General features: G+C 44.0%; 1 protein-coding gene across 1 annotated transcript in view; it reads left to right on the top strand.

The window, feature by feature from the left end:
• Positions 1-13,945, top strand: part of LOC120022285 (receptor-type tyrosine-protein phosphatase U-like) — a 139,766-nt gene that overhangs the window by 64,661 nt on the left and 61,160 nt on the right. Inside the window, exons 11-13 of the mRNA XM_038966186.1 lie at positions 592-694; positions 1,308-1,602; positions 5,787-5,823. Of these exons, the coding sequence (XP_038822114.1) occupies positions 592-694; positions 1,308-1,602; positions 5,787-5,823 (435 nt within the window). The remainder of the gene's footprint in view (positions 1-591; positions 695-1,307; positions 1,603-5,786; positions 5,824-13,945) is intronic.

Here is a 13,945-nt window from a genome sequence, read left to right as displayed (position 1 = left end):
CAAGCATGAACTGAAGACAGCTGCAGTAAAGGCCTGGCAGAGCATCACCGGGGAAGAAACCCAGCATCTGGTAATGTCTATGGGTTCCAGACTTCAGGCAGTCATTGACTGCAAAGGATTTGCAACCAAGTATTAAAACTCACAATTTAATTTATGATCATGTTCGTTTGTCCAATTACTTTTGAGCCCCTAAAATTGGGGGTACCACATGTAAAAAGTGCTGTAATTCCTACACCGTTCACCCGATTTGGATGTAAATTACCTCCAATTACAGCCGAAAGTCTGCACTTTTAGCTCATCTTGATTGTTTCCTTTCAAATCCATTCTGGTGGCATACAGAGCCAAAATGATAAGAACTTGGTCAATGTCCAAATATTTATGGAATGACTGTATATGATTTTTAATTGTTATTTACTCTCTCATTTTCTTTCTCTTTCTCTGTCTCTTATTATCTCTCTCTCTTATCTCTTATCTCTCACACACCCACACTTCCCTGCTCCACCTCTTTCTCTCCCTCTTCTCCCCCTCTCTTCTCAATCTCTACCCCCACCCCAAACCCTCCTCCCTCCCCCTCTCTGCTCCCTCTGTCAGCCCCAGTGTTTGACTATGAGGATGTCCCAGCCCCACTCAGTGAGTCAGAGAGTACCATCACTGTGCTGCTGAGACCTGCGCTGGGCAGAGGAGCACCAGTCAGGTACAGTCACAGTATTAACCACAGTAATAGACCTCACACAACTGTCACTCATGTCTACCATGTTGCTCACTGTAGCACTTATAAAAATAGTGTTATGGATAAACATGTTATTGGAATTATTATTATTATTAGTTATTTCACATTTATTTAATTGTGAAGTGTCTTTTGTAACCTTAAAGGGGCCATCCATAGTTGAAACAACAATAAAGCATTCTCTTCACCACTGTTTCAGTATAAAGCTTAGGGATGGGCCCGGAAAAATGTAAACACTCTCAAATTCATAAACAGGGCTATGGATGCAATGACTGACCATCCAAGATATCAAAAGTATAGTCTTAACCATGTTTTGAGGTTATACAGTGTTTGTTTACATTTACTTTGTTTACAAACATTGTCGTAAAAAAAACTTATATTTTGGATTCTGATGAGGTACGACAGTTGAACTAAGCACATGAGGCATTTATAAGTTATATTTTCACGAATCAATGGGTACATATAACACCTTTACAAGTCCAAAAATGGATTTAACAACTGCAGATTGCCACTTTAAGATCGCCAACTGTTTCCAGCGTAGTTATCACCAATCAGTCTGTTGTCATTCCTCTCCCCCCAGTGCATACCAGGTGGTGGTAGTAGAAGAGGACGGTTCTAGGCGGATCAGGAGGAAGAGGAGGAGGAGGGAGCTGGGTAGCGGTTCAGACTGTTTCCCTGTGCCAGCGTCCCAGGTGGAGGCCCAGTCTAAGGGGACGCCTCACTACTACACAGCTGAGCTGCCCCCCTCCAGTCTCCCTGAGGCCACTCCGTTCACCGTAGGGGACAACCACACCTATAACGGCTACTGGAACACTCCCCTGGACCCCTCCAAGAACTACCTAGTCTTCTTCCAGGCTATAAGCAACTTCAGAGGGGTGAGTTTATAGACCTGTCAATAAAGCCAGTCAAGTCTGGAGTCTTTGCCAAACATGCCATAGGAGGAGGCAAGACAGCACAAACAGATCAGGGGACCAGACTAAGCTGCAGTCCCTTTGAACAAATCACGTGTTATTGAATTGAGAAAGTAACACTGTGCATGGCTGGTTGTAGGAGAAAGTAACACTGTGCATGGCTGGTTGTAGGAGAAAGTAACACTGTGCATGGCTGGTTGTAGGAGAAAGTAACACTGTGCATGGCTGGTTGTAGGAGAAAGTAACACTGTGCATGGCTGGTTGTAGGAGAAAGTAACACTGTGCATGGCTGGTTGTAGGAGAAAGTAACACTGTGCATGGCTGGTTGTAGGAGAAAGTAACACTGTGCATGGCTGGTTGTAGGAGAAAGTAACACTGTGCATGGCTGGTTGTAGGAGAAAGTAACACTGTGCATGGCTGGTTGTAGGAGAAAGTAACACTGTGCATGGCTGGTTGTAGGAGAAAGTAACACTGTGCATGGCTGGTTGTAGGAGAAAGGACCTTCAGCTCTGAACCTCAGGCTGTTTTGGCCCAACTCTCTCTCTCTCTGTCTTTCCTTCCCTTCCCTTCTCTCTGCCTGTCCCCTCTCAGAGCATGCTCTCAGAGCCTGCTGACAAAAAGGAAAGTCTGTCGAGAGGAAAGTCTGAAATGAGACTCAAGCATAGATAAAAGGAGGAAAGTAGGGGCCCAGGTGTGACTAAATAAATGCTGTTTAAATCATATGGAGCTAAATGACTACAGTATGATCTGCCTGGCTGCAGAGAGTTGGTTATCACGCCTCATATGTACAGTATATATGACTATATGACTCTGGTAGCTACAGATTTCTAACAAATATTTAATATAAGGTGTGCATCAAGGCAGGTTGGAAACTGTGTCGTCGATTGTTGTACTGCAAACTCCTGGTTCAAAATGCATCAGAGAGAGTCACAGGGCAGAACTGGTCAAAAATGTGCTTCCTATGTGGTTGCTAGATGCAGTAGGGGTAAAGCTCTACAGGTTAGAAGGCTGAAGTTAAGGATAATGCTCCATAGGTTGTAAGGCTGGTATGACTAACGTCACTTGGCTAAAGTTAAGGACTTACCCTCAGTGTCTCTGTCCCTCTAAATCACAATCTGATAGTAGTCTCCTGTCTCTCTTAACTATTGGTCATTAAAGCCAATGACTCCTCCCTTAATACTCAATTAAATGTGTTTTGTGTGTGTGTGTGTGTGTGTGTGTGTGTGTGTGTGTGTGTGTGTGTGTGTGTGTGTGTGTGTGTGTGTGTGTGTGTGTGTGTGTGTGTGTGTGTGCTTGTTCACTGGCTCTGTAAAAATGGGGAAAGCACATGATTTATTTATTTGACAATTATTCAAGATAATTAGCTGTAGGTTTCCAGAACCATGGCTCTGAGAGCTGCTGCTGCCACTGAATGGAACTGTAATTACTTTGACAGATATGTCTTTACTGGAGCTTGAAAGACAGCCAGATTGGTGCAATCAGTTCTTTATAAAACACTGAAGCGCACAGACACACACACACACACACTCATCGCAATCCAGGCTGACTCGAATATACAGTACCAGTCAAAAGTTTGGACACAATCATCCCAGGGTTTTTTCTTTATTTTTACTATGTTCTACATTGTAAAATAATAGTGAAGACATCAAAACTATGAAATAAGACATATGGAATCATGTAGTTACCAAAAAAGTGTTAAACAAATCAAAATACACTAACGTTCAAAAGTTTAGGGTCACTTAGAAATGTCCTTGTTTTTGAAAGAAAAGCACATTTTTGGTCCGTTAAAATAACATCAAATTGATCAGAAATACACTGTAGACATTGTTAATGTTGAAAATGGCTATTGTAGCTGGAAATAGATGATTTTTTATGAAATATCTACATAGGCGTACAGAGGCCCATTTATCAGCAACCATCACTCCTGTGTCCCAATGGCACGTTGTGTTAGCTAATCAAAGTTTATCATTTTAAAAGGCTAATTGATCATTAGAAAACCCTTTTGCAATTATGTTAGCACAGCTGAAAACTGTTGTTCTGATTAAAGAAGCAATAAAACTGGCCTTTAGACTAGTTGATTATCTGGAGCATCAGCATTTGTGGGTTCGATTACAGGCTCAAAATGGCCAGAAACAAAGAGCTTTCTTCTGAAACTCTATTCTTGTTCTAAGAAATGAAGCTATTCCATGTGTGAAATTGCCAAGAAACTGAAGATCTTGTACAACGCTGTGTACTATTCGCTTCACAGAACAGCACAATCTGGCTCTAACCAGAAGGCCAGCATCCCAGAGGCGCCTCTTCACTGTTGACATTGATACTGGTGTTTTGCGGGTACTATTTAATGAAGCTGCCAGTTGAGCACTTGTGAGGTGTCTGTTTCTCAAATTAGACACTAATGTACTTGTCCTCTTTCTCAGTTTTGCACCAGGACCTCCCACTCCTCTTTCTATTCTGGTTAGAGCCAGTTTGCTTTGTTCTGTGAAGGGAGTAGTACACAGCGTTGTACGAGATCTTCAGTTTCTTGGCAATTTCTCGCATGGAATAGCCTCAAATCAATTGACCCTTTCCCCAATTCTCTGTTGATGCAATATTAATGATAGTGAACAGCATAGTCAGCTTCAGGATCTTGAAATGCTACTCGACACTATTGTGACAGGTGCTACCAGCTACCTGCCACTCAACCTCTGATATCGGCTGAAAATATTGGCATATCATATCTGAGGATCATTCTATAAATAACATCAGAACATATCAGGCAAGGAGGTGTCATCAGCAGTCAGTAGAATGGTATGGCTAAGTCCAAATGACATTTGACCAGGGTCAAAAGTAGTGCACTATATAGGGAATATGGTGCCATTTTGGATTTATGTTTTTATTCCAAAAATTGCTGAGACTCAGAGTCATGTCAACCTTGACAGAGGTGACACATGACATGTCAGCAGGTGGGACTGTAATAATCTGAGAATTGTGGGTAAATGCAACTTCTATCTACATGACTAAGAGTTTGGCGGTTACAGACCCACTCGGAAAACAGGTTTTCATTTAGAAAAGGTAAGTTAGTAGGCGCTGAGGTGAAAGGGTTCTGACTCCAATCTCAGAGCCCAGATTAGATTAAATACTTGATTTAGCATGTTCTAATCTTAATTTGATGTGTCTCTGGTATCACTGTGATTGGCTGGGTAGGAGTTGGGGTAGGTGTAATGTGTGTGTGTGTGTGTGTGTGTGTGTGTGTGTGTGTGTGTGTGTGTGTGTGTGTGTGTGTGTGTGTGTGTGTGTGTGTGTGTGTGTGTGTGTGTGTGTGTGTGTGTGTGTGTGTGTGTGTGTGTGTGTGTGTGTGTGTCATTATTACTGTGGTGTTATTATAGTTGTGTATTTATCTGAGTTAGAGATGAGTCCTCTCAGAGCACTGTTAGCCGCCACACTATTTCATCCTGACACGGCAGCTCATAACAACATTGGAATATTATAATTCATGTAGATTATTGTTTCTCTGTCTGCCCTGAGCAGTTTATCTCAATCTGTTTATAAAACTTGGCTTTTCGAGTCTGTAAAAAGGGGGAACGCACATTATTTATTTGACAATTATTCAAGATAAATAGCTGTAGGTTTCCAGAACCATGGCTCTGAGAGCTGCTGCTGCCACTGAACTGTAATTGCTTTGACGGATATGTCTTTACTGGAGCTTGAAAGACAGCAAGATTGGTGCAATCAGTTCTTTATAAAACACTGTAGCGCACAGACACATATGCACGTACATGTACGTGTGTACGAGTGTGTGTGTAATGTGTTGGATGGGCCAGGGAACCGGATGTTGTTGATGAGAACAGAGAACGTTTCATTCACACACCCATTCATTCATTAATTAATTTGCTATTTTGTGCTTTAAAACACAAAGTGTCTAGGTGACTAAGACAGACAGACAGACAGACAGACAGACAGACAGACAGACAGACAGACAGACAGACAGACAGACAGACAGACAGACAGACAGACAGACAGACAGACAGACAGACAGACAGACAGACAGACAGACAGACAGACAGACAGACAGACAGACAGACACATGCTCTGACACCTGTTCTATGCTTAAAAAATAGATTTTTGGTTGTGGTTATCCCATGCTAATGAACCTCCCATTCTTGTTTCAGGAGACGAGAATTAACTGCATCCGGATTGCCCGTAAAGGTACGTTCAGATTGTTCCATTCTATCTTCTTCGATCTACATCATTGAGAGGCATGCATTGAGAAATAGACTACATAAGAATATTTCCTGGCAAAGCAGTGTTTACATCTTCTATGCTCCATGATGCTTCAGATGCACTCTGATGTGGATGGAAAGCATCCCTGTCACTCGGAGGGAGAGAGAGAGAGAGAGAGAGAGAGAGGGAGAGAGAGAGGGAGAGGGAGGCCTCCTCTCCCTGCTCTCTTACTCTCTCTCTCTCTTCCTGCGCTCTCTTTGTTATTTGAAGCGTCCTGACATCAAGGGGTCTCTTCTCGACATTGTCTGCTGGCGCTACACACCACCCAGGCAGAGGAGCTGTGGGTGTATGCAGAGAAGAGTTCTCGGCAGGATATTTCTAGTTCCCTTCATTTGGTACGTGACGGTGACAGGGTGGCATGGTGAATGGAGGGAGGAGAAGCGAGGAGAGGAGAGATTGGTGCTGTTCCTGTGGTAGTGGCAAAGAGAGAGGTTCAGGAGAAAGGGTACACTGGAATTCTCTCTTATTCAATTCAAGGGGCTTTATTGGCAAGGGAAACATATGTTAAAATTGCCAAAGCAAGTGAAATAGATAATAAACAAAAGTGAAATAAACAATAAAAATGAACAGTAAACATTACATTCACAGAACTTCCAAAGGAATAAAGATATTTCAAATGTCATGTTATGTCTATAAACAGTGTTGTAGCGATGTGCAAATAGTTCAAGTACAAAAGGGAAAATAAATAAATAAATATGGGTTGTATTTACAATTGTGTTTGTTCTTCACTGGATGCCCTTTTCTTGTTGCAACAGATCACAAATATTGCTGCTGTGATGGCACACTGTGGTATTTCACCCAGTAGATATGTGAGTTTATCAAAATTGGGATTGTTTTCGAATTCTTTGTGGATCTGTGTAATCTGAGGGAAATATGTGTCTCTAATATGGTCATACATTTGGCAGTAGGTTAGGAAGTGCAGCTAAGTTTCCACCTCATTTTGTGGGCAGTGTGCACTTCTCTTGAGAACCAGGTCTGCCTACAGTGACCTTTCTCAATAGCAAGGCTATGCTCACTGAGTCTGTACATAGTCAAAGCTTTCCTTAAGTTTGGGTCAGTCACAGTGGTCAGGTATTCTGCCACTGTGTAGTCTCTGTTTAGGGACAAATAGCATTCTAGTTTGCTCAGTTTTTTGTTAATTCTTTCCAATGTGTCAAGTAATTATCTTTTTGTTTTCTCATGATTTGGTTGGGTCTAATTGTATTGCTGTCCTGGGGGTCTGTTTGTGTTTGTGAACAGAGCCCCAGGCCCAGTTTGCTTAGGGGGCTCTTCTCCGGGTTCATCTCTCTGTAGGTGATGGCTTTGTTATGGAAGGTTTGGGAATCACTTCCTTTTAGGTGGCTGTAGAATTTAACGGCTCCTTTCTGGATTTGGATAATTAGCGGGTATCGGCCTAATTCTGCTCTGCATGCATTATTTGGTGTTTTACGTTGTATACGGAGGATACTTTTGCAGAATTCTGCATGCAGAGTCTCAATTTGGTATTTTTCCCATTTTGTGAATTCTTGGTTGGTCACAACCATCAAGGGCAATGGGTTCTGTAACTGATTCAAGTATTTTTGCCAGATCCTAATTGGTATGTTGAATTTTATGTTCCTTTTGGTGGCATAGAAGGCCCTTCTTGCCTTGTCGCTCAGCTCGTTTACAGCTTTGTTGAAGTTACCTGTGGCGCTGATGTTAAGGCCAAGGTATGAATAGTTTTTTTGTGTGCTCTAGGGCAACGGTGTCTAGATGGACTTTGTATTTGTGGTCCTGGTGACTGGACCTTTTTTGGAACACCATTATTTTGGTCTTACTGAGATTTACTGTCAGGGCCCAGGTCTGGCTGAATCTGTGCAGAAGATCTAGGTGCTGCTGTAGGTCCTCCTTGGTTGGTGACAGAAGCACCAGATCATCAGCAAACAGTAGACATTTGACTTCAGATTCTAGTAGGGTGAGGCCGGGTGTTGCGGACTGTTCTAGTGCCCTCGCCAATTTGTTGATATATATGTTGAAGAGGGTGGGGCTTAATCTGCATCCCTATCTCACCCCACGGCCCTGTGGAAAGAAATATGTGTGTTTTTTGCTAATTTTAACCACACAGTTGTGTGTGTACATGGATTTTATATTGTCGTATGTTTTCCCCCAACAATTTGTATAGCAGACCCTCATGCCAAATTGAGTCAAAGGCTTTTTTTAAATCAACAAAGCATGAGAAGACTTTGCCTTTGTTTTGGTTTGTTTGTTTGTCAATTAGGGGGTGCAGTAGTCTAGACAATATGTAGTCTGTCATATGGATAATTTGGTAAAAAGCCAATTTCACATTTGCTCAGTACATTGCTTTCACTGAGGAAATGTACGATTCTGCTGAGGATTTTCCCAAGGTTGCTGTTGATGCATATCCCACTGTAGTTATTGGAGTCAATTGTGTCTCCAATTTGTGGATTGGGGTCATCAGTCCTTAGTTTTCGAATATTGGGGAAGATGCCAGAGCTAATGATGATGTTATAGAGTTTAAGTATAGCCAATTGGAATTTGTTGTCTGTATATTTGATCATTTCATTGAGGATACCATCAACACCACAGGCCTTTTTTGGGTTGGAGGGTATGTATTTTGTCCTGTAGTTCATTCAATGTAATTGGGAGGTCTAGTGGGTTCTGGTAGTCTTTAATAGTTGATTCTAAGATTTATATTTGATCATGTATATGTTTTTGCTGTTTGTTCTTTGTTATAGAGCCAAAAATAATGTAGAAGTGGTTTACCCATACATCTCCTTTTTGGAAAGATAACTATTCTTGTTGTTGTTTGTTGAGTGTTTTCCAATTTTCCCAGAAGTGGTTAGAGTCTATGGATTCTTCAATTATGTTGAGCTGATTTCTGACGTGCTGTTCCTTCTTTTTCTGTAGTGTTTTTCTGTATTGTTTTAGTGATTCACCATAGTGAAGGCGTAGACTCAGGTTTTCTGGGACTCTATGTTTTTGGTTTGATAGGATTCTCAATTTCTTTCTTAGGTTTTTGTATTCTTCATCAAATCATTTGTCATTGTTGTTAATTTTCTTCAGTTTTCTGTTTGAAATTTTAATAGGGAAGCTGAGAAGTCAAATATACTGTGTAGGTTTTCTTCTGCCAAGTTTACACCTTCACTATTACAGTGGAATGTTTTGTCCAGGAAGTTGTCTAAAGGGGATTGAATTTGTTGTTGTCTAATTGTATTTTGGTAAGTTTCCACACTACTTTCCTTCCATCTATAGCATTTCTTAACTTCTTATGGCTGAAGGGGCAGTATTGAGTAGCTTGGATGAAAGGTGCACAGAGGTGCCCAGAGTAAACGGCCTGCTCCTATGTCATAGTTGCTAATATATGCATATTATTATTAGTATTGGATAGAAAACACTCTGAAGTTTCTAAAACTGTTTGAATTATGTCTGTGAGTATAACAGAACTCATATGGCAGGCAAAAACCTGAGAAGTTCCACTTACTGTTTGGATATTTTCTGGGGGTGCCAGATTTTCAACCAAGCTCTCATTGAAAATACAGAGAGATATGGATGGGTTTTCACTTCCTACGGCTTCCACTAGATGTCAATAGTCAATAGAATTGTCACGATCTTCGTCGGGCGAAAGAGAGGAGGACCAAGATGCAGCGTGGTGAGTATGAATTTTAATAGAATACTTGAACAAAACAAAAACAAAAAAACAACAAACAAACGGGGTCTTGGTGGGCATCTGTCCGCGGTGTGGACCCCACTCCACCATAGTCATTGCCCTCTTCATTGGCCTCTTTAGAGCGGCGACCCTCGCCTCCGACCTTGGACCGAGGACCCTAATAAAAGGCCCCACTGGACTGAGGAGCGCCTCTGGACTGAGGGATTCCTCTGGACTGAGGGGCAGCTCCGGACTGAAGGGCAGCTCTGGACTGAGGGGCGGCTCTGGACTGAGGGGCGGCTCCGGACTGAGGGGCGGCTCCGGACTGAGGGGCGGCTCCGGACTGAGGGGCGGCTCCGGACTGAAGGGCGGCTCCGGACTGAAGGGCGGCTCCGGACTGGCGGGCGGCTCCTGACTGGCGGGCGGCTCTGGCGGCTCCTGACTGACGGGCAGCTCTGGCGGCTCCTGACTGACGGGTGGCTCTGGCGGTGCTGGACAGACGGACGGCTCAGGCGGCGCTGGACAGACGGGCGGCTCAGGCGGCGCTGGACAGACGGGCGGCTCAGGTGGCGCTGGACAGGAGGACGGCTCAGGCGGCACTAGACAGGAGGACGGCTCAGGCGGCGCTGGACAGAAGGGCGGCTCAGGCGGCGCGTCTGTCCAGGTGTCTGTCAGTCTGTCAGGCGGCGCGTCTCCTCAGGCGGCGCATGTACCCCGGCCCGAGGAGACGCACTGGAGACCAGATGCGCTGAGCCGGCTTCATGGCACCTGGCTCGATGCCCACTCTAGCCCGGCCGATATGAGGCGCTGCTATGTACCAGACCGGGCTATGCCTGCGCACCGGGGACTCCGTGCGCCTCACGGCATAACACGGTGCCTGCCAGGTCCCTCTCTCTCCACGGTAAGCACGGGGAGTTGGCTCAGGTCTCCTACCTGACTTAACCACACTCCCCGTGTGCCCCCCCCAATACATTTTTGGGGCTGCCTCTCGGGCTTCCAACCGCGCTTTCGTGCTGCCTCCTCATACCACCGCCTCTCAGCTTTTGCTGCCTCCAGCTCTGCTTTGGGGCGGCGATATTCACCAACCTGAGCCCAGGGTCCTTCTCCGTTTAAAATCTCCTCCCATGTCCAGGAGTCCTGAGATTTCGGCCGCTGCTGCTGCTGCTGCCCGTTACCACGCTGCTTGGTCCGGTTGTGGTGGGTTATTCTGTCACGTTCATCGTCCTCCTCATCTGAGGAGGAGTAGTAAGAAGGATCGGAGGACCAAAATGCAGCGTGGTAAGTATCCATTTAATTAGAATACTTGAAAACAAACAAACAAAATAACGAATCAACGAACGAACACGAAACAGTCCCGTATAGTGAACAAACACAGAAACAGGAACAATAACCCACAACCCACAATACAAAACAGGCTACCTAAATATGGTTCCCAATCAGAGACAACGAGAAACACCTGCCTCTGATTGAGAACCATATCAGGCGAAACACATAGAAACAGACAAACTAGACATACAACATAGAATGCCCACTCATATCACACCCTGACCAAACAAAACATAGAAACAAACAATGCAAACTATGGTCAGGGCGTGACAAGAACTTTGTCTGATGACTCTAATGTGAAGGGGGGCCGAAGGAGACAGGAATGAGTAATCACTTCCATGAGGTGCCCACGCATTGAACTGGCGCGTTCATGTGAGAGGGAGCTCCGTTCCATCGGTCAATTGAAGTCGATGTAATTGTCCGGTTGGAACGTTATTCAAGATGTATGTTAACAACATTCTAAAGATTGATTCAGTACATCGTTTGACATGTTTCTGATGTTTTGATATAAATATGAACTTTATCAAACAAAACATGCATGTATTGTGTAACATGAAGTCCTATGCGTGTCATCTGATGAAGATAATCAAAGGTTAGTGATTCATTTTATCTCTATTTCTGTTTTTTGTGAAAGCTATCTTTCGCTGGAAAAATGGCTGTGCTTATTGTGGTTTTGTGGTGACCTAACATAATCGTTTGTAGTGCTTTCGCTGAAAAGCATATTTGAAATCGGACACTTTGGTGGGATTAACAACAAGATTACCATTAAAATTATATAAGACACATGAATGTCTGAGGAATTTTAATTATGAGATTTCTGTTGTTTGAATTTGGCGCCCTGCACTTTCACTGGCTGTTGTCATATCGATCCCGGTAGCGGGATTGCAGCCATAAGAAGTTGTTAATATTATTCATTTCCTTTGGTTTTGATACCTCATGATTGAGTGTTGCTCTGTTCAAGTAGACTGTGCTTTTGCTGTGGTCTGTGGTCAGTGGGCTGACTGGGAATGCTCTGAGAGACTCTGGGTTAAGGTCAGTGATAAAGTAGTCTACAGTACTACTGCCAAGAGATGAGCTGTAGGTGTACCTACCATAGGAGTCCCCTCGAAGAGTACCATTGACTATGAACATACCCAGCGTGCAACAGAATTGCAGGAGTTGTGACCCATTTTTGTTGGTTTTGTTGTCATAGTTGTGCCTAGGGGGGGCATATGGGGGAGAGAATGCTGTCACCTCCAGGCAGGTGTTTGTCTCCCTGTGTGCTGAGGGTGTCAGGTTCTTGTTCGGTTCTGGCATTTAGGTCGCCACAGACTAGTACATTTTCCTGGGCCTGGAAATGATTGATTTCCCCCTCCAGGATTGGCTGTCTTCATTAAAGTATTGGGATTCTAGTGGGGGGATATAGGTAGCACACAGGACATTTTTCTCTGTTAAGATCATTTACTTTAGAATTTCTAGCCAAATGTAAAATGTTCCTGTTTTGATTAATTTAATAGAGTGAATTGCTCTATACCAAATTAGCATACACCCTGAGTCCATTTCCTGTTTCACACCTGGTAGTTTGGTGGATGGGACTACCAGCTCTCTGTGACCTAGAGGGCAACCAGTGGGTCCATCTCCTCTATACCGTATTTCTTGTAGGATGACAATGACTGTATTTCCGATTCCTTTGGTGAAGTCCAGGTTCCTGCTCTTTAGGCCAAAGGCAGATTACCTCAGGCCTTGGACTCTCTCTCTCTCTCTCTCTCTCTCTCTCTCTCTCTCTCTCTCTCTCTCTCTCTCTCTCTCTCTCTCTCTCTCTCTCTCTCTCACACACACACACTCTTTCTCTTTTTGCTTGTCTTATTGTCTGTCTGTCTGTCTGTCTGTCTGTCCGCCTCAAGCTTCCTCTCTCGCTCTCTAATTATACAACTTTCCTTTATCTCTCTCCAACACGCCCACACACATGCACACACATAACATTTTCCTCTCACACAATTTTTTCTCTCTCTCTCTCTCTTTCTCTCTTGCTCTCTCTCTCTCATTCTGTGACTGCGTAATGAAAGGCTGGGGCTCATGTCAAGCGTGAAGCAGGGAGACAGACAGGGACAGAGACAGGCGGCTACCGCTTAGACGACTAGTGTCACACCTCTGGTGTTCCGGGCCCACGCACACACACCAGCACAATATCTAGTTAATGACACGCTAACGCTGGCAGATGAAGATGAAATGTGTGTCCTCTCCAGCCCTCTACCTTTCTTCACATCCTCCATCCTAATCTTTCTCTCACACACATTCTCTCATATATACATTCGCTATCCTTTTTCTCTCTATCTCTCCACCTCCCCCCCATCCCTCTCTTCCTGCCTCACAACAGCAGAACGTTATAGTGGTCTAAACTTGTCCATGGAAATGTGCTTCTTACAGCAGGAGTCAGTAAGGACAGAGTGACTCATCTGTGCACATGCACGCACGCACGCACGCGCAATCACACACACACACACACACACACACACACACACACACACACACACACACACACACACACACACACACACACACACACACACACACACACACACACACACACACACACACACACACACACACACACACACACACACACATTAGTAAAGTGGACTTGGAGGCCAGAGAGAGAGCCAGCTAGCCAGTAGAGCTAGAATCATCTGCAATCAACATTTCTGCAGGCCACACTCTGTTTCCTGAACAGGCTTTTAAGGCTCAGGCAAAATTACCCCCCTTGCAGACAAAATAGCATGCCTTACTGGGAGGGAGAGAAGAAAACATGGATACTGTTCAAATTGGTTGTGCTGCAGCTAACTGGTAGAGCGAGAGAGAGAGATTTTTTAAAATAGTAAGTGAGCTGAAAGAGAGAGGACCACATCCAGCTGAAGGGTTAGAAGAAGGAGGGATGGTGAAAAGAGGTAGATAATTGGTTTTAGCTTCGTGCCTCCAGTGATAAACCATTTCATTCACCCTCCTTTTTGTTTACCCATCGGAGAGAAGACTTTTAATTAAGCGTATGCTCACAGGGGTTCAGGATCTTAATTCTCAACCAATTCTGTTTCTAGTCGGCAATAAACACTTCTGGAAAGC

The sequence above is a fragment of the Salvelinus namaycush genome, chromosome 27 (genome assembly GCF_016432855.1).
Source record: "Salvelinus namaycush isolate Seneca chromosome 27, SaNama_1.0, whole genome shotgun sequence".
Lineage (NCBI taxonomy): Eukaryota > Metazoa > Chordata > Actinopteri > Salmoniformes > Salmonidae > Salvelinus > Salvelinus namaycush.
The sequence above is the reverse complement of the archived record's forward strand: the minus strand, read 5'-3'. Positions and strand labels throughout refer to the sequence as shown.